Source organism: Carcharhinus amblyrhynchos, chromosome 22, assembly GCF_965287045.1.
Source record: "Carcharhinus amblyrhynchos chromosome 22, sCarAmb.v2.hapA, whole genome shotgun sequence".
In the NCBI taxonomy this organism is placed as follows: Eukaryota; Metazoa; Chordata; class Chondrichthyes; order Carcharhiniformes; family Carcharhinidae; genus Carcharhinus; species Carcharhinus amblyrhynchos.
In genome coordinates, this window is record NC_137345.1 from 37,703,184 (window position 1) to 37,728,942 (window position 25,759).

General features: G+C 45.7%; 1 protein-coding gene across 2 annotated transcripts; it reads left to right on the plus strand.

Moving 5' to 3' along the window:
* The first annotated feature begins 8,737 nt into the window (after positions 1 to 8,737).
* On the plus strand, positions 8,738 to 24,240 carry LOC145357067 (putative methyltransferase YdaC). 2 transcript variants are annotated; one of them, XM_080210151.1, is made up of 2 exons: positions 8,738 to 9,260; positions 23,514 to 24,240. In XM_080210151.1, the coding sequence occupies exons 1-2, from the start codon at positions 8,819 to 8,821 to the stop codon at positions 23,711 to 23,713; spliced, it is 642 nt and encodes a 213-aa protein (XP_080066277.1). In that variant the 5' UTR covers positions 8,738 to 8,818; the 3' UTR covers positions 23,714 to 24,240. The 2 variants fall into 2 exon arrangements, with proteins under 2 accessions (XP_080066277.1, XP_080066276.1); XM_080210150.1 differs by lacking the exon at positions 8,738 to 9,260 and adding an exon at positions 15,856 to 20,660.
* The last annotated feature ends 1,519 nt before the right edge of the window (positions 24,241 to 25,759 follow it).

The window sequence follows — 25,759 nt, forward strand, 5'->3', positions numbered from 1 at the left end:
TGTTACCTCCTCAAACAACTTTAACAGATTTGTCAGACATGACCTCCCCTTGACAAGGCCGTGCTTATTCAGTCCTATTTTATCATGCACTTCAAAGTACTCTGCAATATCATCTTTAATAATGGACTCTAAAACCTTGCCAATGACCGAAGTCTGACTAACCAACCTATAATTTCCATCTACTGCCTCCCTCCCTTCTTAAACAGCGGTGTTACATTAGCTACTTTCCAGTCCTCTGGTTCCCTCCCTGCCTCCAGTGATTCCTGAAAGATCATCACCAATGCCTCCGCAATTTCCTCAGCTATTTCTTTTAGAATCCTAGGGTGTAGTCCATCCGGTCCAGCTGATTTATCCACCTTCAGACCTTTCAGATTCCCCAGAACCTTCTCTTTAGTGACGGCCACTATTCTCACCTGTTCCCCCTGACTCTCCTGGAGTTCTGGCTTGAAAGGAGGTTCAATTGAAGCACTCAAAATCAGATTACATTCTGAAAAAGTGGAGTGTGCAGGGTTACGAGACTTGGTGAATTGCTCATTCAGGTGAAGGTACAATGGGCTGAATGGCCTCTTTCTGCACTGCAGACATTCTGTGATTCTGCAAAGAAATTTTCAATACACCCATGTTAGAAAATCTTTACACATTTTCCCACATCTTGGTCTCTGTGCTCATGTATGTTGAATTGTATCACACAACAATAATTCCCAGCTTGGATATCTTTAATAGTCTCAGGATCATCCCTATCCCATTCCCAAATTCACAATCCTGATTTACCCATTTGCTTATAAGCTGCTCCATGCCCAGCTCCGCATTCACTCAAACAAATCCGTGCCCAGCAGTCAGGGACCCAGGTTCAATTCCCGGCTCTTTCACTGTCTGTGTGGAATCTGCATGTTCTCTCCGTGTCTGTGGGTTTTTCCTCTGGGTGCTCCGGTTTCCTCCCACAATCTGCCCAGTGCTCACTTATTATTACTGAATCATTATTTTGAAAATTAAGTTTGTATCTTTATATGCCCTGTTTGTGAATAGACCTCCCACTCACCTGATGAAGGGGCAGCGCTCCAAAACCTAGTGGCTTTGCTACCAAATAAACCTGTTGGACTTTAACCTGGCGTTATGAGACTTCTTACTGTGTTTACCCCAGTCCAATGCCGCATTTCCACATCAGCACTCACTCAGACAGCTCTCTGACCAGCACTCACTCAGACAGGTCTCTGCCCAGCACTCACTCAGACAGGTCTCTGCCCAGCACTCACTCAGACAGGTCTCTGCCCAGCACACACTCAGACACCTCCCTGCCCAGCACTCACTCAGACACCTCCCTGCCCAGCACTCACTCAGACACCTCTCTGCCCAGCGCTCACTCAGACAGGTCTCTGCCCAGCACTCACTCAGACAGGTCTCTGCCCAGCACTCACTCAGACAGCTCTCTGACCAGCATTTACTCAGACAGGTCTCTGCCCAGCACTCACTCAGACAACTCCCTGCCCAGCACTCACTCAGACAGGTCTCTGCCCAGCACTCACTCAGACAACTCCCTGCCCAGCACTCACTCAGACAGGTCTCTGCCCAGCACTCACTCAGACAGCTCTCTGACCAGCATTTACTCAGACAGGTCTCTGCCCAGCACTCAATTAGACACCTCCCTGCCCAGCGCTCACTCAGACAGCTCTCTGACCAGCATTTACTCAGACAGGTCTCTGCCCAGCACTCACTCAGACAACTCCCTGCCCAGCACTCACTCAGACACCTCCCTGCCCAGCGCTCACTCAGACAGGTCTCTGCCCAGCACTCAATTAGACACCTCCCTGCCCAGCGCTCACTCAGACAGCTCTCTGACCAGCATTTACTCAGACAGGTCTCTGCCCAGCACTCACTCAGACAGCTCCCTGCCCAGCACTCACTCAGACAGCTCCCTGACCAGCACTCACTCAGACACCTCCCTGCCCAGCACTCACTCAGACACCTCCCTGCCCAGCACTCACTCAGACACCTCCCTGCCCAGCACTCACTCAGACACCTCCCTGCCCAGCGCTCACTCAGACACCTCCCTGCCCAGCACTCACTCAGACACCTCCCTGCCCAGCACTCACTTAGACAGCTCTCTGACCAGCATTTACTCAGACAGGTCTCTGCCCAGCACTCACTCAGACACCTCCCTGCCCAGCGCTCACTCAGACACCTCCCTGCCCAGCACTCACTCAGACAGCTCCCTGCCCAGCGCTCACTCAGACAGGTCTCTGCCCAGCATTCACTCAGTAAAAAGTCTGACAACACCAGGTTTTAGTCCAACCGATTTATTTGATAGTAAACGCACAAGCTTTTGGGTTAGTCTCTTCGTCAGGCCTCAGACAGAGCATATAAAGCACAGACAGTTCAGAGATTACTGATTAGAATGCGAATCTTTACACCTAACCTGCTGTTCAAGTATTGAAGTGGCCGACAATGTGTGTGGAAGGAAACACGGGACACAGTGGACAGAGTACCCTTCGTCGCCCAGTACTTCCCTGGAGCGGAGAAGCTACGACATCTTCTCCGGAGTCTTCAACATATCATTGATGAAGACGAACATCTCGCCAGGGCCATCCCCACACCCACACTTCTTGCCTTCAGACAACCACACAACCTCAAACAGACCATTGTTCGCAGCAAACTACCCAGTCTTCAGGAGAACAGTGACCACAATACCACACAACCCTGCCACAGCAACCTCTGCAAGACATGCCGGATCATCGACACGGATACCATCATCACACATGAGAATACCATCCACCAGGTACACAGTAAATACTCTTGCAACTCGGCCAACATTGTCTACCTGATACGTTGCAAGAAAGGATGTCCCGAAGCATGGTACATTGGGGAGACCATGCAGACGCTACGACAACGGATGAATGAACATCGCTCGACAATCACCAGGCAAGACTGTTCCCTTCCTGTTGGCGAACACTTCAGTGGTCACGGGCATTCAGCCTCTGACCTTCGGGTAAGCATTCTCCAAAGCGGCCTTCACGACACACGACAGCGCAGAGTCGCTGAGCAGAGACTGATAGCCAAGTTCCACACACATGAGGACGGTCTCAACAAGGATCTTGGGTTCATGTCACACTATCTGTAACCCCCAACACTTGCCTGGGTTTGCAAAACCTCACTCACTGTACTGTCTGGAGACAATACACATCTATTTAACCTGTGATCAGTGCTCCTTCCACACACATTGTCAGCCACTTCAAGACTTGAACAGCAGGTTAGGTGTAAAGATTCGCATTCTAATCAGTAATCTCTAAACTGTCTGTGCTTTATATGCTCTGTCCGAGGCCAAAACTCTCCATTCACCTGACGAAGGGACTAACCCGAAAGCTTGTGCGTTTACTATCAAATAAATCGGTTGGACTAAAACCTGGTGTTGTCAGACGTTTACTGTGTTTACCCCAGTCCAATGCCGGCACATCCACATCAGCACTCACACAGACAGCTCCCTGCCCACCACTCAGACAGGTCTCTGCCCAGCACTCAATCAGACAGGTCTGTGCCCAGCACTCACTCAGACAGGTCTGTGCCCAGCACTCACTCAGACAGGTCTGTGCCCAGCACTCACTCAGACCGTTCTCTGCCCAGCACTCACTCAGACAGCTCTCTGCCCAGCACTCACTCAGACAGCTCTCTGCCCAGCACTCACTCAGACAGGTCTCTGACTAGCACTCACTCAGACAGCTCTCTGCCCAGCACTTACTCAGACAGCTCCCTGACCAGCACTTACTCAGACAGGTCTCTGCCCAGCACTCACTCAGACAGCTCCCTGCCCAGCACATACTCAGACAGGTCTGTGCCCAGCACTCACTCAGACAACTCTCTGCCCAGCACTCACTCAGACAGGTCTCTGCCCAGCACTTACTCAGACAGCTCCCTGACCAGCACTTACTCAGACAGCTCCCTGACCAGCACTCACTCAGACAGGTCTCTGCCCAGCACTCACTCAGACAGCTCCCTGCCCAGCACTTACTCAGACAGGTCTCTGCCCAGCACTCACTCAGACAGCTCCCTGCCCAGCACACACTCAGACAGGTCTGTGCCCAGCACTCACTCAGACAACTCTCTGCCCAGCACTCACTCAGACAGGTCTCTGCCCAGCACTCACTCAGACAGCTCTCTGTCCAGCACTCGCTCAGACAGGTCTCTGCCCAGCACTCACTCAGACAGGTCTCTGCCCAGCGCTCACTCAGACAGGTCTCTGCCCAGCACTCACTCAGACAGCTCTCTGTCCAGCACTCGCTCAGACAGGTCTCTGCCCAGCACTCACTCAGACAGGTCTCTGCCCAGCACTCACTCAGACAGGTCTCTGCCCAGCGCTCACTCAGACACCTCTCTGCCCAGCGCTCACTCAGACAGGTCTGTGCCCAGCACTCACACAGTTCTCTGCCCAGCACTCACTCAGACAACTTGCTGCCCAGGTAGCCAACGTTGGCTGAGTCGCAAGAGTATGTACCGTGTACCAGGTACACTGGCGAATAATGTTCTCACGTAAGATGATGGCATCCATGTCGATGATCCAGTATGTCTTGCAGAGGTTGCTGCGGCAGGGTTGTGTGGTGTTGTGGTCACTGTTCTCCTGAAGGCTGGATAGTTTGCGGTGTACCATGATCTGTTTGAGGTTGTGCAGTTGTTTGAACGCAAGAAGTGGGGATATGGGGATGGCCTTGGTGAGATGTTCGTCTTCATCGATGACATGTTGAATGCTCCGGAGAAGATGTCGTCGCTTCTCCGCTCCAGGGAAGTACTGGACAATGAAGGGTACTCTGTCCGCCGTGTCCCGTTTGTCTTCTGAGGAGGTTGGTGCGGTTTTTCGCTGTGGCACGTCGGAACTATCAATCGATGAGTTGAGCACCATATCCTGTTCTTATGAGGGCATCTCTCAGCATCTAGGTGTCTGTTGCAATCCTCCTCATCTGAGCAGAATTCAGCCTCTGATCTTCAGATAAGCATTCTCCAAGGAGCTAGACTCCAAAAGCTGCCAAATAAACCTGCTGGTCTTTAACCTGGGGCTGTGGGACTTCTTAAGGTATTTCAGCTTCAACTGAAGACTGACCCGTGCTCTGGTACTCACATCAACTGTCGGGATATTCCAGATAATAATCTTAAAAGTGGAAATTTGCATAAGCATTTTTCTCGAATTATTTCTTGTATCTTTAAAACAGATCCAGTTAGAAAGGAGGACTGTCCCTTTAAGGTGATTCACTTGTGGCAGATTTCAGAAATCTGTGGCCAGCAGCACCACCTGGAGGATAATCAGGGAGGTGTGTGTGAGGCTCCCCTTTAGAATTTCCATGTTCAAAAAATAAACATTCTCAACAATTGTAATTGTTGTATTGACCATCCTTACTTCCCCTTCAGTTAAGATTCAACCACATTGCTGTGGTTCTGGAGTCAAAGGTAGGCCAGACCAAGTAAGGTTAGCAGATTTCCTTCCCTAAAGGACATTAGTGAACCAGATGGGTTTTTAGAATGGCTTCATGGTCATCATTAGACTTTTAATTCCAATTTTTAATTCCAAAATTTGGAATTAAAAGTCTAATGATGACCATGAAGCCATTCAAATTTCACCATCTGCTGTGGCAGGCTTCGAACCTGAGTCCCTAGAGCATTTCCCTGGGTCTTTGGATTGCTAGTCTAGTGACAACACCACTACATCACTGCCTCCCCAACATGGAATACTCTCCGCTTGCCTGGATGAGTATGGCTCCATCCAGGATAAAGCAGCCCACTCGATTGCTACCACTCCCACAAACATTCAATTCCTCCTTTGCTGATATACAGTGACAGCTGTGTGTTCCATCTACAAGATGCACTGCAGCAACTCACCAAGGCTCCTTAGGCAGCACCTTCAAAACCCACGACTGCCACCATCTAGAAGGACAAGTGCAGCAGATTCCTGGGAACACCACCACCTGGAGGTTTTCCTCCAAGCCACTCACCATCCTGATTTGGAAACATATCACCATTCCTTCAGTGAGTCAAAATCCTGGAACTCCCTCCCGAACAGCACTGTGAGTGTACCTACACCTCATGGACTTCAGCGGTTCAAGAAGGCAGCTCACCAACCCCTTTGTGAAAGAAAACTGGGGATGGGCAATAAATGCTAGCCAGCCAGCGATGCTCTCATCCTATAAATGAATGAGAAAAAGCTGTGTAAAAAGATGGAGTAGTTGGAACTTTGAAGAAATGAAAGTTGAGAGGAGATTTGATAGAGGTGATCAGAATCATTGGCCAAGATTCTTGCAAAAAAATTCTAAGTGCTAAATTTGTGTTTAACCTGGAGTAAATCCTGCTGATTTTTTCAGCTGGATTTTCAAAATGGATCTCCCAAACTCCCTGCACTGCTGACTGCACTAGCGTGAAGCTCGATAAAAATCAAGAAGCAGGGCCTTTTCCCGGTGGAGAGGCCAGCAGCATAGCGCTGAGTGGGTCACTGCGCATGCACCAATCTGTCAGAGCCGAGATCAGTGTATGGACAGCAGCCTCACACTGCCAGCCTCCCAATCACTGGCCAACACCATGACCCACATTGTTGGCACCCCCACCCTTCGATCATTGCTCTCCCAGACAGGTCCAAGCCAGCCTCGCCAAACCCCCTCTCTGCACCCATCTCAATCCCTCACCCGACGATCAGCCTTTTCCTTCCTCCGTCACCGATCCTGACTGCAGAGTAGCAGCGGGACCCCCTACCCCCACGATCACCCACAATATGCCCCACCCCAAAAAGGCCCCATCTCCTTGGCACTGCCGCTGCCCAGTGGACAGTGCCAAGGTGCCCCACTTTCCACTTTGGCCCTTGGCGATTTCTGGTGCAGAGCTGACAACACTGGAAATCCGACGGCTGGAGACCCAAGGAGGCCATAGTGGCTAGCGGGAAGCCCACTACACGGCCTCTGCTTATGTCTCCTGGGCTAGGAGAATCGCCGCTCCCACCTCCCCCCCCCAATGAGTTGTCCAGACAGAGTGGACAGGGAGAAACCATTCCATTGGTGCAAAGATCATGTAGCAATCAGAAGGGTTGGCAACCACCAGTTAAAATAACGAACTGTAACAGTTTATTTACAAGCAGATAAATATACAGAATGCTTTCACAACGTTAACACTTCCAGCTCTAAAATCTATTCTGGCTGCACTCTGCATCAAGAACTCTATGCTCATTCCCCATTGGGTGATCAGGTTATGACCCTTCTGATGCCTGTCCATTAAAGGAGCCAGCTTTTATGAGTGAGACATGGGCATCGCTGAGTGGCCAGCATTTATTGGCCATCTCTTGTTGTCTTTCTTCAGGGGGCAGCTGACAGGCAACCTCATTGCTGTGGCTCTGGAGTCACGTGTAGGCCAGACCAGGTAACCATGGAAGATTTCCTTTCCGAAAGGGCATTAGTGAACCAGATGGGTTGTCCTGACAATTGACAATAGTTTCATGGTCATCAGTAAATTCTTAATTCCAGATATTTGTTATTGAATTCAAATTCCATCATCTGCCATGCATTAGCTGAGTTTCTGAGTTAATAGTTTAGTAATAATACCACTAGGCCATCACCCATCCCACTCCCTAGTGTAGATCGAGAAGCAGATTTCAGGCAGTAGACAGAAGAGACAATGCCTAATGAGGAAAGGCCTTTTTTCTATATAAGTGATTAGAATCTGGAATGCACTGTCTGAGAGAGTGGTGGAGGCAGATTCACACAGTGAGTAGTTACAATCCAGAATGCACTGCCTGACAGTGAGGCGGAGACAGATTCACTCAGTAAGTAGCTAGGTCTGGAATGCCCTGCCTGAGAGAGCGGTATAATCAGATTCACGCAATGAATGGTTAGGATCTGGGATGCATTGTCTGACAATGTGCTGCAGTCAGATTCACACAGTGAGTGGTTAGGATCAGAATGAACTGTCTGGCAGTGGGCTGGAGTCAGATTCACACAGTGAGTGGTTAGGATCTGGGATGCAATGTCTGACAGTGTGCTGTAGACAGATTCACACAGCGAATGGTGAGGATCAGGAATGCACTGATTGAGAGAGTGGTGTAATTAGATTCACACAGTTAGTGATTAGGATGTGGGATGTACTGTCTAACAGTGAGGTGGGAACAAATTCACAAGTGAGTGATTAGGATCTGAGATGCACTGTTTGAGAGTATGCCGGAGGCAGCATTAGCTGCGCTTTCAGAAGTGAATCATTTCCTGACAAATAGAAAAATCTGGGATTACGCAAAAAAGTAAGGGGAGTGGCACTAAGTGAATTGACCCTTCAGAGGGCTAGCATCATTGATAGGCTAATGTCTTTCTTCTTTGTTGTAGCTGTTCTATCATTCTCAGTGCCTTCCTCCCCTGTCTGATAGGCTCTGTGACCTCCCTGCTCCCTGCAATATTTTGAGGTTTCTCTTTCTATCAAAGACACGAGAGGTTGGAGATCTGCTTTCCTGTCTTAGAGAGAGTTTAGTTGATGTGAGTTGAGATAACATTAATGTGTCAGCCAGCATTCTGTAATAGGGATGGTGAGTGTTCACACACCAATGTAACACAGCCTCTGGTAATGTGTCTTTATCCTTTAGCTCCCTTTCTCTCTCTCTCTCTCTCTCTTTCAGCCACTGTGATTCTGTATTCTTGGCAGTGTTTCACCTCTTACTGCAACGTCATAATGGGCACAACCCAGCTTGATTGGTTCATTCATGTTTGAATTGCACTTTCCCTGGATGGCTAACAGTGCTGTCAATCATATGACAGGAGGTAAAGTTACAGTTCCGACTGTGTAATAGCAGCAGGAGCCACTTTAATGCTGTTCAATCATGAATAAGCTTCTTCAACGTCTAACCCAGCAACTTGGGAAACCGAGCCAGGGTCTGTGGGGATGGCTGGTGAATAGGTTCTTGGAGAATAAGAACAGATTGCTGGAGCTGAATGCTGTCAGACTGTGTGACATCCAGCCTGAGAATACAGTGCTGGAATTGGGTTTTGGACCAGGCCTTGGGCTGGAGGAAGCTGTGAAATATCTCACCCATCCCAAAGGGAAACTCTATGGTATAGATTACTCAGACTACATGCATAATGTAGCCAGCAGGAGGTTACAGGCTGACATTCGGACAGGGAAGGTGACCCTGTTCCTGGGAAGTGTGGAACAGATCCCTCTGGAAGACAACGTGGTGGACAGAGTGTTTCACTGTAACTGTTACTACTTCTGGCCTGATCTACATGCTGGGAGCAAAGAGATCCACAGAGTCATGAAGCCAGGTACAGTTTGGTGAATATAAATGTCGAGGCTTGAGAGGGTTGGAATTGGGAATGTTGGCATCGTGATGATAAGCACATAATGGTTCGGCACACAAACTATTTCCTGACTTTTCACTGATTTGTTTCAGGACATCAGTGTGTTCCAACCAACTCGATAGGGCCAGAACTAGGAGACTCCCCCCCCCCAACCAATGCAGTACACCACATATGTATTTAATTGTTGCATTGCCTTTTCTTTTATTCTTTACCTTGGCCCTGGGATGCCTTAAGGCAAAGTCTAAGAGAAAAATTAAATCTGTAATCGTGTTAATAATATAATCATAATCTATCCACACCACATTCATATCCCATATTTGTTTAAATAGAGATTTCTGAGGGTCAGGTTGCTAAATTAAGAAAGAGAGGGTCTAGAATTTCTTAATATTGTGCCAGGGAGTAATTAGGTGCCGTATTTTAAAACTACGTCAGACGTAAAGTAAATCAGAGCAGAATAAATTCCCACATATGTTGGGTTTATTTCTTAGAGAGCGGTTAGTGTTTGGAATTCCACACCCCAGAGAGATAAGGAATAAGAGAGGAGAGATACAAAAATGTCCAGAGGGATAATTTTTTCACAAAGAGGGTCTGGAACAAGCTGCCAGAGGTGGTAGTAGAGGAGGGTACAATTTTATCTTTTAAAAAGCATTTAGATAGTTACATGGGTACAATGGGTATAGAGGGATATGGGCCAAATGCAGGCAATTCGGATTGGTTTTGGGGTTTTTAAAAAAAAGGGTAGTATGGACAAGTTGGGCCAAAGGCCCTGTTTCTAGGCTGTAAAGCTCTACGACTCTATGATTATTGCCAAATCCTTACTGTACAGAAGGAGGCCATTTGGCCCTTCAAGTCTGTACAGACTCTCTTAAAAGAGCATTCTATCTAGTCCCACTCCCCTGCTTTATTCCCGTAACCTTGCACATTCCCTCTTTTCAGATAGAAAGCCAATTATTTTCTGAATATCTCGATTGAACCAGTCTCCTTCTCATGAAGTTAATTTCAGACTCCAACCCCACCCCTCTGGTTGAAACATGTTCTCTCACATCACTTTTACTCTTTGTGCCCATTATTTGAATCTGTGCTCTCTGTTCTTGATGTGCTCTTGAGTGAGTCTGTCACTATTTACCCTGTCCATATCCCCCAGGATCTTGAATCCCTCTATCAAATCTTATCTCAGCCTTCTTTTCTCCAAGGAAAACAGTTCCAACCTCTCTAGTCTATCCTGATAGCTACTACAATTCCTTATCTCTGGAATCATTCTTGTGAATCTTCTTTGTGCTCTCTCCAACCCTTTATAGAACTGGGTGCTATACTCTAGATGAGGCCTAACTCGTGTCTCATACAAGTTCAACATGACATCCTTACTCTTTTACTCGTGCCTACAATACAATATGCTCTCTCAACGTGCCCTGCCTTCTTCAATGTCTTATGTACTTTTACACTGATGTCCCTGCATCTCCTTTAGAGTTTCCCTCTTTGCTTTATACTGTTTCTCCATATTCATCCTACATGCTTTTTTTGACAGTGTCAGAAGATCTGGAGAGAAACATATGGTTTTCAGTCAAAAGCTGACACTTTGCCATTTATTTGGAGAATTCCACCCTGAATTTGCTTATGTTTTGCAGGCTGTGGTTTAACATGTACTATTGTTTTTGGGAGGGGGAAGACATGCAGAGACAAATGGGCCTTAGAGAAACAGGGGTAAAATCCCTGCGTAGTTGACACCCCACCCCTGAACCCCATTCAGACTTATTTATTTAGGCCTCTGATATGTGTCTGTGAGGTTATGTCAAAGCGGATAGTGTGCCTTCTTCAGCAGCTGACCAGTTTGGAAGTGCAGCCAGGTTTGGCACTTATTAGATCACCTGACATCCCAAAAACATGTAATTGTCTCAACCACAGGACCTCCTGTCAAACCACAAGCTCCTTTCCCTCTATCCCAGTGAGAAAGTGCCTAGACAAAGCCAGTTTATCCTGCTGATGGTTAATTCCCATCATGTATGGCCAGAATCTGGGCTTGCTGCTCCTGACCACTGCCTTTGAGTCTCCCTCACGCCACTACACCCATCAATATTGACCAGTATACCCTGTTCTTCCTGAAGGATTTCTTCACAAGTTTCATCAATCCTTTTGCTCGTTGACAGTTTAACTGAAGTTAATTAAAGCACTGCAATTTGCTGGGAGCAGGAAAAACATTTAGCCAGCTTCATGTGTTCCTGACAGGCTTTTTGAAAAACCAGGAAATGATAGTTCCAATGTTTTTAAAGCCTGGTCTGATATTCTGCCTGCTCAGTCTGGACAATGATGAGAGCGCCATTTAGGTCAATGAGCCCAGGTCCCCCAAAATTTGCACCATTTGCAATTGCCTCACTGTTCTTGAACTGTGTCTCCAGGTTCCCACACCAGCATGGGTCAGTTTGGGTGCCTGAAGGCGGGCACCCAGTCATAGGCTAAGGGGTCCAGTGCACCAGAAAGGCCAGCTTGGGACAAGATCAGCAATAGGGCACCCAGATGAGGGACCCTTCCCCCTGCAACCCATACCCAGTGTGACCCTAACACCATAAGTTCATGAGATATAGGAGCAGAGTCTGCTCCACCATTCAATCATGGCTTATATGATTCTCATCCCCATTCTCCTGCCTACTGCCTATAACCCTTGATCCCTTATTAATTAAGAACCTACCTATCTCTGTCTTAAAGACACCCAATAACCTGGCCTCTATAGCCATCTGTGGCAATGAGTTCCACAGATTCATCAGCTTCTGGCTGAAGATGGTCCTCCTCAGTTCAGTCCTTTCACTCTGAGGTTGTGCTTTTGAGTTCTAGTGTATCCCACTAGTGGAAACATCCTCTCCACTTTCACTCTATCGAGACTTCTCAATATTCTGTGAGTTTCAATTAGATCCCCCCTCATTCTTCTAAACTCCATCGAGAATAGACTGCAACTGCTCCTCATATGACAAATCTTTAATTCCGAGAATCATTCTTGTGAACTTCCTCTGGACCCTCTCCAAGGCCAGCTCATCCTTCCTTAGGTATGGAGCCCAAACTGCTCACAATAGTCCAAATGGTGTCTGACAGGAACCTTATACAGCCTCAGCAATACATTCCTGCTCTTGTATTCTAGCCCTCTAGAATTGAATGCTAATATAAAATTTATCTTTTTAACTGCCAGCTGAACTTGCACATTAACCTTAAGAGAATGTGGCCTGGCTGCTGAATTAAAGATTTGCAAAAGTTGGAGACAGAATGCCTTCTGTAATGTCACAACTATGTTAGGGGTTAAAGGAAGGCAGTGGTGTAGTATAATTGTCACTGAATTAGTAATCCAGAAACTCAGCTAATGTTTTTGGGACCCAGGTCCAAATCCCGCAACTGCAGATGGTGAAATATGAATCAATAAAAATCTAGAATTAAGAATCTACTGATGACCATGAAACCATAGTCATAGAGTCATAGAAGTTTACAGCATTGAAACAGGCCGCCCTTTTTTTAAACCCCTAAACTAATCCCAGTTGCCTGCATTTGGCCATATCCTCTATACTCATCTTACCCAAGTAACTATCTAAATGCTTTTTAAAAGACAAAATTGTACCCGCCTCTACTACTACCTCTGACAGCTTGTTCCAGACACTCACCACCTTCTGTGTAAAAAAATTGTCCCTCTGGACCCTTTTGTATCTCTCCCCCTCACCTTAAACCTATGCTTTCTAGTTTTAGACTCCCCTACCTTTAGGAAAAGATATTGACTATCTAGCTGATCTGTGCCCCTCATTATTTTATAGACCTCTATAAGATCACCCCTCAGCCTTCTGTGCTCCAGACAAAAAAGTCCCAGTCTATCCAGCTTCTCCTTATAACTCAAACCATCAAATTCCAGTGCCGTCAGAGTAAATCTTTTCTGTACTCTTTCTAGTTTAATAATATCCTTTCTGTAATAGGGTGGCCAGTACTCCAAGTGTGGCCTTACCAATGTCTTGTACAACTTCAACAAGACGTTCCAACTCCTGTATTCAATGTTCTGACCAATGAAACCAAGCATGCTAAATGCCTTCTTCACCACTCTGTCCACCTGTAACTCCACTTTCAAGGAGCTATGAACATGTGCCCTTGATCTCTTTGTTCTGTAACTCTCCCCAACGCCCGACTATTAACTAAGTAAGTCATGCTCTGGTTCAATCTACCAAAATGCATCACCTTGCATTATCTAAATTAAATTCCATCTGCCATTTGTCAGCCCACTGGCCCAATTGATCAAGATCCCGATAACTTTCTTCACTGTCCACTATGCCACCATTGTCAGAAAAACCCATCTGGTTGACTAATGTTCTTTAGGGAAGGAAATCTGCTATCCTTACCTGGTCTGGCCTACATGTGACTCCAGAGCCACAGTAATGTGGTAGACTCTCAACTGCCCTCTAAAATGGAGGGCAGTTATGGATGGGCAATAAATGTTGGCCTATCCAGCAATGCCCATGTCCCATAAATGAATTAATAGGGTTGTGGTTTTGGACAAAAAGAAAAGATGTGACTTGCGCATGTAGATTCAAACTAACATAGAACAGGTTTATTGAAAGAGATGTCCTCTGCAATTTACAGACTGAAAACTGAAATAAAACAGCAGCCTGCAACACCCTAATGACATCCCAATCAAATCATGTGATCTGATCTTATGTGATCTGACCTGCAACTTTTCTAAATTTTTAATATCTCCATGAAAATCCCAATCAGTGGGTATAATTTTCCCATCCCAACCCCCATGGAAATTGTAGAGCACCAGACAGGACCACACAAAGGTTCACTGACCTCAGGCGGGATTTTCTAGACTTTTAGGGTGGGGGGTCTGGAAAATCATGGGCGGCTCTCACAAAAAGTTCTCAGTGCTGAATTTGCAGGAAAATTGGTGTAAATCACGATTGCTTTTTCAGTGGGAGTTCACATACAAATGTCCCTCAGTGTGTGCAATGCAGAGGTCACAATCGTGAATGTAATTAAAAGGTTGTGGGGAGCAGGGCCTATTCATGCCAAAGTCTGACAGTTATTATTGACCAGCTTGATTATTGGCCAGCCCAGGACCCTGCAGTGTTGCCCTCCTCTCCTCCAGCCAATTGTGGCACCTCCTCGAGCATTCCTGAATCAGCCCCGACCATCACACCGGGCACCCCCCCCCCCCCCCCCCCCCCATCCAGGAACACCCTGATCTCCATCCCCCAATCCCAACCCCGGCCAAATCACCCTCTCCCTGGGGAGGGACGCAGACTCTCCCATCTCAGCAGACCCCCCCCCGATCCCGGCAGACCCCACTACCCAGCAGACGCACCTCCCACTCTCCCGGCCACCCCAATCGCAGGCCTCCCTCCAGCCCTGATTTATCCCAATCCAGAGTGGCAGCGGGACCCACAATCCCCCCACCCCCCCAAAACATGTCACCTCTAGACCACGCCCCAGTTGGCTCCTCCCCCTTGGCACTGCCCCATGCCTAATGGGAATGCCAAGGTGCTCCCTGGACATGGGCATTTTGCCTCTTGGGCAGTGCCAGAGGACACAGGCTAGCATTGCCAGGGTACCCATGCCCAAGGGGCTTCACCACCAACTGCCCTACTCTCTGGTGGGCCCCTGATTGCTCCCCCTTCACTCCAGTGGGATCAGGCTGCTAGTTCCCCGAAAGTGAGAAGCAAGTCTGAACCCCACCAGAATGAAATTGTAATGGCGGAGTGGGAGATGCTAGACGGCTCAGAGACTTCAGTTCCAGGCCTCATAACCACATTTAAATCGGATTAAAAATAGATTTAAGTGACTTTGTTGTTCCCTCCGATTTCCAGTGTGGTTCCAACTGTGCTGGATATCTGGCGACGGGAGATGTGTGTGCGTGGGAATGCACGCGTGAATCGACCAACACGCGATTCTTCTGGCCTGCCAGAACTAAAACATTAACATGATGAATGGCAGAATCGCCCTCTATCTGTGGTATCTGGAAATGAACTGATCTGAATCCAAAATCCAATTGGCCAAAGGATTTTGGATAAAGGATGCTTCACCAGTACTACTTGGAGAAGCACAGTAAGAAATCTCACAATACCAGGTTAAAGTTCAACAGGTTTATTTGGCAATACAAGCCTCAAGCTTTCGGAGCACTGCCCCTTCATCAGGTGAGTGGCAGTTCTGTTCAAATCAGGGCATATATAACTACAAACTCAATTTACAAGATAATGGTTGGAAGGCGAGTCTTTACAGGTAATCAAGTCTTAAAGGTACAGACAATGTGAGTGGAGAGAGGGTTAAGCACAGGTTAAAGAGATGTGTATTGTCTCCAGCTAGGACAGTTAGTGAGATTTTGCAAGCCCAGGCAAGTCATAGGGATTACAGATAATGTGACATGAACCTAAGATCCTGGTTTAATCTGTCCTCATGTTTGCAAAACTTGGCTATCAGCTTTTGCTCCGTAATTCTGTGTTGTTGTGTGTCGACATACAACAATACAGAATCACTGAGAAAAAACTGATAACCAAGTTCCATATACATGAGGACAGCCTCAGTCGGGATCTTGGGTTCATGTCACACTACCTGTATCCCCTATCTAAAGAGAAGAATCATTTGTTGTGGTCTCTACTAATTAGTAAGTAGGATCCCAGGTAATTTTCAAATTGCACTCAATCCTGGAACACCTAGATAACAAGGACACCTATGTCAGACTCCTATTTATTGACTACAGCTCAGCCTTCAACACCATTATTCCCACAAAACTCATCTCCAAACTCCGTGGCCTGGGCCTTGGCACCTCCTTCTGTGACTGGATCCTGAACTTCCTAACTCACAGATCACAATCAGTAAGGATAGGCAACAACACCTCCTCCACTATCACCCTCAACACTGGTGCCCCCCAGGACTGTGTTCTCAGCCCCCTACTATATTCCTTACACACCTATGACTGTGTGGCCAAATTCCCCTCCAATTCAATTTTCGAGTTTGCTGACAACACCACTCGGATCTCAAACAATGACAAGACAGAGTACAGAAATAAAATAGAGAATCTGGTGAACTGGTGCGGCAACAATAATCTCTCCCTCAATGTCAACAAAACGAAGGAAATTGTCATTGATTTCAGGAAGCATAAAAGAGAACATGCCCCTGTCTACATCATTGGGGATGAAGTAGAAAAGGTCAAGAGCTTCAGGTTTCTAGGTGTCCAGATCACCAGCAACCTGTCCTGGTCCCCCCATGCTGACACTAGAGTTAAGAAAGCCTACCAACACCTCCACTTTCTCAGAAGACTAAGGAAATTTGGCATGACAGCTACGACTCTTCAGCAACTTTTACAGATGCACCATAGGAAGCATTCTCTCTGGTTGCATCACAGCTTGGTATGGCTCCTGCTCTGCTCAAGACATCAAGGAACTACAAAAAGCTGTGAATGTAGCCCAATCCATCACACAAACCAGCCTCCCATCCATTGACTCTGTCTACACTTCCCGCTGCCTTGGCAAAGCAGCCAGCATAATTAAGGCCTGCACGCACCCTGGACATTATCTCAGGAAAAAGACCATGAAAGTCTGAGGTCATGTACCAACTGACTCAAGAACAGCTTCTTCCCTGCTGCTGTCAGACTTTTGAAGACTTACCTTGCATTAAGTTGATCTTTCTCTACACCCTAGTTATGGCTGTAACACAACATTCTGCACGATCTCTTTTTCTTCTTTATGAATGGTATGCTTTGTCTGTATAGCATGCAAGAAACAATACTTTTCACTGTATATTAATACATGTGACAATAATAAATCAAATCAAATCAAACAAATCAAATCAAAAGCATGGGTAAGATGGGTATAGAGGGATAAGGGCCAAATATGGGCAATTAGGACTAGTTTAGCGGTTAAAAGCTAGGCGGCATAGACAAGTTGGGCTGAAGGGCCTGTGTTCATGCTGTAAGCCTCCATGACTCTATGAGATGTTAAGCTCTCTGCTCTCACCGGGATGTAAAAGCATGGTACTTTTCCAAGAGGAACATGACATTTCCCCACAAAGCTTTGGCCAATAGTTATCTCCGAACCAACGTCACTGAAGTTTTCAATCCTGATCATTATCACAAATTGATTTCTGGAATCTTGCTGTGCACATACTGGTCACTGCAATTCCTACATTACAACAGTAGCTACATTTCAAATATATTTAATTGAGAAGCATTTGGTCCTAAGGTTGCAAACGAAATGCAAGCGCTTTCTTTACTTGAGATGGCAATCAAAGAGAACTGCACAATCAATGAGCAAAGGAAGAATTTGTAAGGGCTGTATTCCAGAGGACATCGAAAGGTATTGAGAACAGTTTTCAATATCTCACCTATCTAAAGTCTGAGAGTTTGGCAGAGACAGATTCACACAGTGAGTAGTTAGGATCAGGAATGCAGTATCTGAGTGTTGAGGAAGCAGATTCACACAGTGAGTGGTTAGGATCTGGAATGCTCTGTCTGAGAGTATGGAGGACGCAGATTCACACAGTGAGTGGTTAGGATCTGGGATGCATCGTCTGAGAGTGTGGTGGAGACAGATTCACACAGTAAATGATTAGGGTCCAGAATGCATTGTCTGAGAGTGCTGGAGGCAGATTCACACAGCAAGTGATTAGGATCAGGAATGTACTGTCTGAGAGTGTGGTGGAGACAGATTCATACAGTGAGTGATTAGGATCTGGGATGCACTGTCTGAGAGCATGGTGGAGACAGATTCACACAGCGAATGGTTAGAATCTCGAATGAACCATCTGAGAACGTGGTGGAGACAGATTCACATAGTGAATGGTTAGGATCTCGAATGTACTGTCTGAGAGTGTGAAGGAGACAGATTCACACAGGAAGTTATTAGGATCAAGAATGCACTGCCTGAGAGTTTGGAAGAGGCAGATTCGCACAACGAGAGATAAGGATCAGGAATGTACTGTTTATCAGTGAGGTGGAGACAGATTCACACAGCGAATGATTAAGATCTGGGATGCACTGTCTGAGAGTGCAGTGGAGATAGATTCGTAAGCAAGTGATTAGGATCTGGAATGCACTGTTTACCAGTATGGTAGAGACAGATTCACACAGTGAGTGATTAGGATCTAGGATGCACTGCCTGAGAATGCGGTGGAGACAGATTCACACAGTGAGTGGTTAGGATCTGGAATGCACTGTCTGACAGTGTGGTGGAGGTCAATTCACACAGTGAGAGATTAGGCTCTGGAATGTGTACTGTCTAAGAGTGTGGTGGAGATAGATTCACACAGCAAGTTGTTAGGATCAAGAATGTACTATTTATCAGTGCGGTGGAGATAGATTCATATTCAGCGAGTGATTAGGATCAGGAATGCACTGTCTGAAAGTGCGATGAAGACAGATTCATACAGTGAGTGATTAGGATCTGAAATGTACTGTTTATCAGTGTGGTGGAGTCAGATTCACACAGTGATTGATTAGGATCTGGGATGCACTGTCTGAGAGTACGGTGGAGACAGATTCACACAGTGAGTGGTTAGGATCTGGAATGCACTGTCTGAGAGTGCAGTGGAGATCAATTCACACAGTGACTGATTAGGCTCTCGAATGTACTGTCTGAGAGTGCGGTGGAGACAGATTCACACAGCGAGTGATTCAGATCAGGAATGCACTGTCTGAGAGTGTGATGGAGTCAGATTCACACAGTGAGTGGTTAGGATCTGAAATGTACTGTCTGAGAGCATGATGGAGACTGACGCACACAGTGAGTGCTTAGGCTCTGGAAGTTACTGTCTGAGAGTGTGGTGAAGATAAGTTCCCACAGTGAGTTGTTGGATCAAGAATGCACTCCCTGAGAGTTTGGAGGAGGCAGATTCACACAGCGAGTGATTTGGATCAGGAATGCATGGTCTGAGAATGCGGTGAAATCAGTATCACACAGTGAGTGGTTAGGATCTGGAACGCACTGTCTGAGAGTGTGATGGAGACCGATGTACACAGTGAGTGATTAGGATCAAGAATGCACTGTCTGAGAGTGTGGTGGATAGATTCGCACAGCAAGTGGTGAGGATCTGGGATGCACTGTCTGACAGTGTGCTGGACTCAGAATCACACAGTAAGTGGTTAGGATCTGAAATGCACTGTCTGAGAGATGGAGACCAATTCAAACAGTGAATTCTTAGGATCAGGAATGCACTATCTGAGGGTATGGCAGAGGCAGATTCACAAATGAGTGGTTAGGATCTGGAATGCACGATCTGGCAGTGTGGTAGAGACAGATTCATACAATGAGTGTTAGGTTCTGGGATGTACTGTCTGAGAGCATGGCAAAGGCAGCATGAGCTGCGGCTTTCAAAAGTGAATCATTTCTTGACAAATAGAAAAATCTGGGATGACTCAGAAAAGTAAGGAGAGTGGCACTAAGTAAATTGCTCCTTCAGAGGGCTAGCATCATTGACAGGCTAATGTCTTTCCTCTTTGTTGTAGCTGTTCTATCATTCTCAGTGCCTTCCTCCCCTGTTTGATAGTCTCTGTGACCTCCCTCCCTCCTCCCTGCAATATTTTGAGGTTTCTCTTTCCGTCACAGGCACAAGAGGTTGGAGATCTGCTTTCCTGTCTTAGTGAACGTTTAGTTGATATGAGTTGAAGTAACATTAATGTGTCAGACAGCATTCTGTAATAGGGATGGTGAGTGTTCACATACTAATGTAATACAACCTCTGGTAACGTGTCCATATCCTTTAGCTCCCTGTCTCTCTCTCTTAGTCGATGTGACACTGAGTGTTCCACCTCTTATTGTAATGTCATAATGGGCACAACCCAGCTTGATTGGTTCACTAATGTTTGGACTGCACTTCCCTGGATGGCTGACAATGCTGTCAATCATATGACAGGGGGTAAAGTTATAGCTCTGACTGTGTAATAGCAGGAGGAGCCACTTTAATGCCATTTAATGATGAATAAGCTTGTTCAACATCTAACCCAGCAGCTCGGGAAACCGAGCCAGGGTCTGTGGGGATGGCTGGTGACTAGGTTCTTGGAGAATAAGAACAGATTTCTGGAGCTGAATGCTGTCAGACTGTGTGACATCCAGCCTGAGAATACAGTGCTGGAATTGGGCTTTGGACCAGGTCTCGGGCTGGAGGAAGCTGTGAAATATCTCACCCACCCCAAAGGGAAACTCTATGGTATAGATTACTCAGACTACATGCATAGTATAGCCAGCAGGAGGTTACAGGCTGACATTCAGACAGGGAAGGTGACCCTGTTTTTCGGAAGTGTGGAACAGATCCCTCTAGAAGACAGTGTGGTGAGCAGAGTGTTTCACTGTAACTGTTACTACTACTGGCCTGATCTACATGCTGGGAGCAAAGAGATCCACAGAGTCATGAAACCAGGTACAGTTTGGTGAATATAAATGTTGAGGCTCGAGAGGGTCGGAATTGTGAATGTCAGCATCGTAATGATGAGCGCATAATCGTTCAGGCACACAAACCATTTCCTGACTTTTCACTGATTATCACCAAATCTTTACATAGAAGGAAGCCATTTGGCCCTTTGGGTCTGCACAGACTCTCTTAAAAGAGCATTCTATCACGTCCCACTCCTCTGCTTTATCCCTGTAACCTTGCACATTCTCTCTTTTCAGATAGCAAGTCAATTCTTTCCTGAATACCTTGGTTGAACCAATCTCCATTTCAGTGAAACATTTTTCCTCACATCACTTTCACTCTTTGTGCCCATTATTTTGAATCTGTGCTGTCTGTTCTTGAGACGCTCTTGAGTGAGTCTCTCTCTATTTACTCTGTCCATATCCTCAGGATCTTGAATCCCTCTATCAAATCTTCTCTCAGCCTTCTTTTCTCCAAGGAAAACAGTTCCAACCTTTCCAGTCTATCTTCATAGCTGCAGTTATCCCTGGAATCGTTCTTACGAATCTTCCCTATGCTCTCTCCAACCCTTTACATCCTTCCTCCAGTTTACCTCCCAGAACTGGGTGCTACACTCTAGATGAGACATAACTCGTGTCTTATACAAGTTCAACATGACCTCCTTACTCTTGTACTCAGTGCCTACAATACTATATGCTTTATTAACTGCTCTCTCAATGTGCCCTGCCATCTTCAATGTCTTATGTACTTTTACACCGGTGTCCCTGTATCTCCTTTAAAGTTTCCCTCTTTGTTTTATATTGCTTCTCCATATTCATCCTACCCTGCCTTTTTTGATAGTGTCAGAAGATCTGGAGAAAAACAGTCAAAAGTTGACACCGTTTATTTGGAGAATTCCACCCTGAATTTGTTTATGTTTTGCAGGCTGCGGTTTGACATGTAGAATTGTTTTTGGGAGGGGGAAGACATGCAGAGACAAATGGGCATTAGAGAAACAGGAGTAAAATCCCTGCGTAATTGACACCCTACCCCCAAAACTCTTTCAGACTTATTTATTTAGGCCTCTGATATGTGGTGTTGTTCATGTCTGTGAGGTTATGTCAAAGAGGATAGTGTGCCTTCTCCAATAGCTGACCAGTTTGGAAGTGCAGCCAGGTTTGGCACTTATCAGATCACCTGAGATCCCAAAAACATGTAATTGTCTGTCAAACCACAAGGTCCTTTCCCTCTATCCCAATAAGAAAGTGCCTAGACAAAGCCAGTTTACCTTGCTGACGGTTAATTCCCATTCACACATGGCAGGAACCTGGGCTTGCTGCTCCTGACCACTGCCTTTGAGTCCCCCTCACGCCACTACACCCATCAATATTGACCAGTATACCCTGTTCTTCCTGAAGGATTTCTTCACAGGTTTTGTGACTGGAATCAATCCTTTTGCTCGTTGACAGTTTAACTGAAGTTAATTTAAAAAAAAATGGCTATTTGCTGAGAGCAGGAAAGACCTTTGGGCAGCTTCATATGTTCCTGACAGGCTTTTTGAAAAACCGGGAAATAACAGTTCTGATGGTTTTAAAACCTACCTTCCTGGTCTGATACTCTGGTTGCTCGGGCTGGGCAATGATGAGAGCTCCATTTAGGACAATGAGCCCAGACCCCCAAAATTTGCACCATTCGCAACCGCCCCACCATTTTTGGACCGTGTCTCCAGGTTCCCAGACCAGTATGGGTCAGTTTGGGTGCCTGAAGGTGGGCACCCAGTGGCAGGCTAAGGGGTCTAGTGCACCAGAAAGGCCAGCCTGGGACAACAGCAGTCATAGGTCAGGCACACTGAAGAGGGATCCCCTCCCCCTGGAAACCCCAGGCAGTGTAGTGGCCTGGCTGCTGAATTAAATTAAAGATTCGCAAAAGTTGGAGAGCAGAATGCCTCTTGTAATGCTGCAACTATGATAGGGGTTAAGGGAAGGCAGGGACATAGTGTAATTGTCACTGAATTAGTAACCCAGAAACTCAGCTAATGTTCTGGGACCCAGGTTCAAATCCCACAATGGCAGAAGGTGAAATGTGAATCACTAAAAATCTGGAATTAAGAATCTACTGAAGACCATGGAGCCATTGCCAACTGTGAAAAAACCCCATCTGGTTGACTAATGAGTTTTAGGGAAGGAAATCTGCTGACCATAGTTGGTCTGACCTAAATGTGACTCCAGAGCCACATTAATGTGGTTGACTCTCAACTACCCTCTGAAATGGAGGGCAATTAGGGACGGACAATAAATGCTGGCCCATTCTATAAATGAATAAATGAATAGTGTTGTGAGTTTTGGACAAAAAGAAAAGGTGAGGCTTGTGTATGCAGATTCAAACTAACATACAACAGGTTTATTGAAAGAAATGTCCTCTGCAATTTACATCTGAAAATCTGAAAGTAAAACAGCAGCCTGCAACACCCTAATGATATCACAATCAAATCATGCGATCTGATCCTGCAATGTTTTTAATTTTTTTAATATCTCCAGGATATTTTCATGAAAATCCCAATCACTGGGTATAATTTCCCATCCCACCCCTCCACATGAATTATAGAGGACTGGACAGGACCATACAAAGGTCCATTGACCTCAGGTGGGATTTCCAGTCTTGGGGCAAGCACGGCTGGAAAATCCTGCCCAGTGTCTGTTTCTTGACAATCTCAGTTTGCTGCAATGGAACATCCATCCCCATGTGTCTGCTTCCAAAATTGTGCCATCCCTTTTCCACTGGCATTACTTTCTCATTCTATTGACACTGAGATTATTTCTTCAAATACCTTCCAATGTAATCTTACATCAGAGAACTGGGTATTTATTTTTCATTCAACAGGCGGGCTGATGGTTACCACTCTCAACCTGGAAGCTCTGGAGAAGATTGTTGCTGCTGGAGTGTTAAAGGGTACACAATGGCCACCTGAACCATACATGAAAGTTCTCCGAGACACAGGATTTGTTGATGTGCGTATGGTGGACAAACAAGACAAGGGAAGAACATTTCAGGCCATCTTTGCCACAGCAAACAAGGCCTAATGGTTGAATAATTTGTGGAAAATGCTGGAAAATTTCAGCAGATCTGATAGCATCTATGGAGAGAAAATAGACCCTACGTTTCGAGTCTGCATGAGTCTTTGTCAGAGCAGCTCTGTCGAAGTGTCATCCAGATGCAAAATGTTGACTCCATTCTCTCTTCACAGGTGCTGTCAGGCCTGCTGAGATTTTCCTGCATTTTCTGTTTTTGTTTCAGATTCCAGGATCCGCAGTAATTTGCTTTTATGGCTGAATAATTTGTTAAAGCTGTTTTATTATATGTAAAATTAAATGGGGATACAATCACTTATATCAGTTATATTCCATTTAGCCCAGACAGGTTTAGAAACATCAGATCAGGAGAATAATTTTACTAAAGACTCTGCTGCTCCTTTGGAAAGTTAAACATTGCACGATATGGCCGATTTTGTAAAAATGGGAAAGGGGGAATAACTCTACTTATTCTGGAGAATATAATCGAATAGAGAAAAGAGACACAGCTGTCAGCAAAACAAAAATCAAATCCATATGGATAGCAATAAAAAGATAATCACACTAAAGGTGTGGAAATAAAGATGCAAATAAATTCAGGAATTGAGTAAAAATCTGGATAGTTATTATTGGGGATTTCAATCACCTTGATATTAATCAGATAGAAGGGGGAGCTAAAGGGATAACAAAATGGAATTCCTGCAATGTGGACAGAATTATTTTCGAACCCGGGAAGCCATTCTGAGCCTGTATTAGCAGTCCGCAGGATCACTGATACGGGCGGAAAATCCAGAGAAAATCAGGAAATGCGATTCTGTCCGGAGACATCAGGTTTCCTGATTTTCCATGCCCCTTCCTGGTGACATCACAATGTTCATGCCCACAAAGAGTAAGAACCATATTTTAGTGGATTTAAATAAATGTTAATATTATTATCCAGGCTTGCCCTCGCCGCCTCTTGGTCCACTCTCACTGAATATTGGAACCTCGCCAAGCTTACAACAGAGTGATGAAGTTCGGCGTCTCAGTCTCTGGGGAGTATGTTCAAGTAAGCGAGTTGAATATGTGGAGCAGGCCTTGCCATCTCTATCAGGCCCCGCCTTGTCAGAGTAACAGCGTAAATCCCATCTCCATTCACCTTTTTACTCAGAGAGTCTCAAAATCTGGAGAGAAATCTGGTCTATGTAGCCGGACAGCTACATGCCAAATTTCAGCCAGAGTTTGATAATTGGGCTGGAATTATCTGATCATTTATGCCCTGCTGCAGCTGCAACCGAGAAGGCAGAATTTGGCGCTCTGCCAAATCTCCATTCACCACGCCGGTACCAAGGAATCCCTCTGGCATGAATGGCCAGAAAATTTCAGCCTTGGGAAAAAATGGTAAGATTCTGCCCAAGATATAAGAAAAATAAAGGGAGATTCCCTATTGGATCAAGCAATGAGGAATGATATAAAGCAAGTGAGAGAAGTAACGGTAGAGGAACATGTAGGCAATAGTGAGAAAATATAATATAAATGCCTTCAAATGCCACTAATGACAAGAAAAACAAGTTAATAGAGGAAAACTGAATTTGAGAGAGGAGGGTGGGGGTGAAGTTGGGGATAATAATATTAACATTTATTTAAATTACAAGAGGACATGAATAAACATAAATAATTAGCAAACGACGTTCAACACAGATAAATGCGAGGAGCGTATTTTGGCACGAAGAGGAACAGGGTCACTTACAGGTCAAGTATCCTTTATCCATAAATCCCAGAATCAAACTCATCCAAAAACCGTGCTTTCCATGAACCTCAACGACCTTTACTGACCTCTAACTGTTTGTTTACCTTGCATTGTTTACCTTGTCACTATTATGGCAACATGTCAAAAATAAACTTTTTACAGGAACCCTGTATTTATTATTTGGTGATACATCTTATTTTTCTAGCCATTTTACATGTAGCTAGTTGAGGCTTAGGCCAATGTAATGTAAGTTTATGGGTAGAATTTTCCAGTCTTACTCACCTTGGGAAGAAGGTCCATTGATCTCAGGCGGGTATTTCGGACCTTGG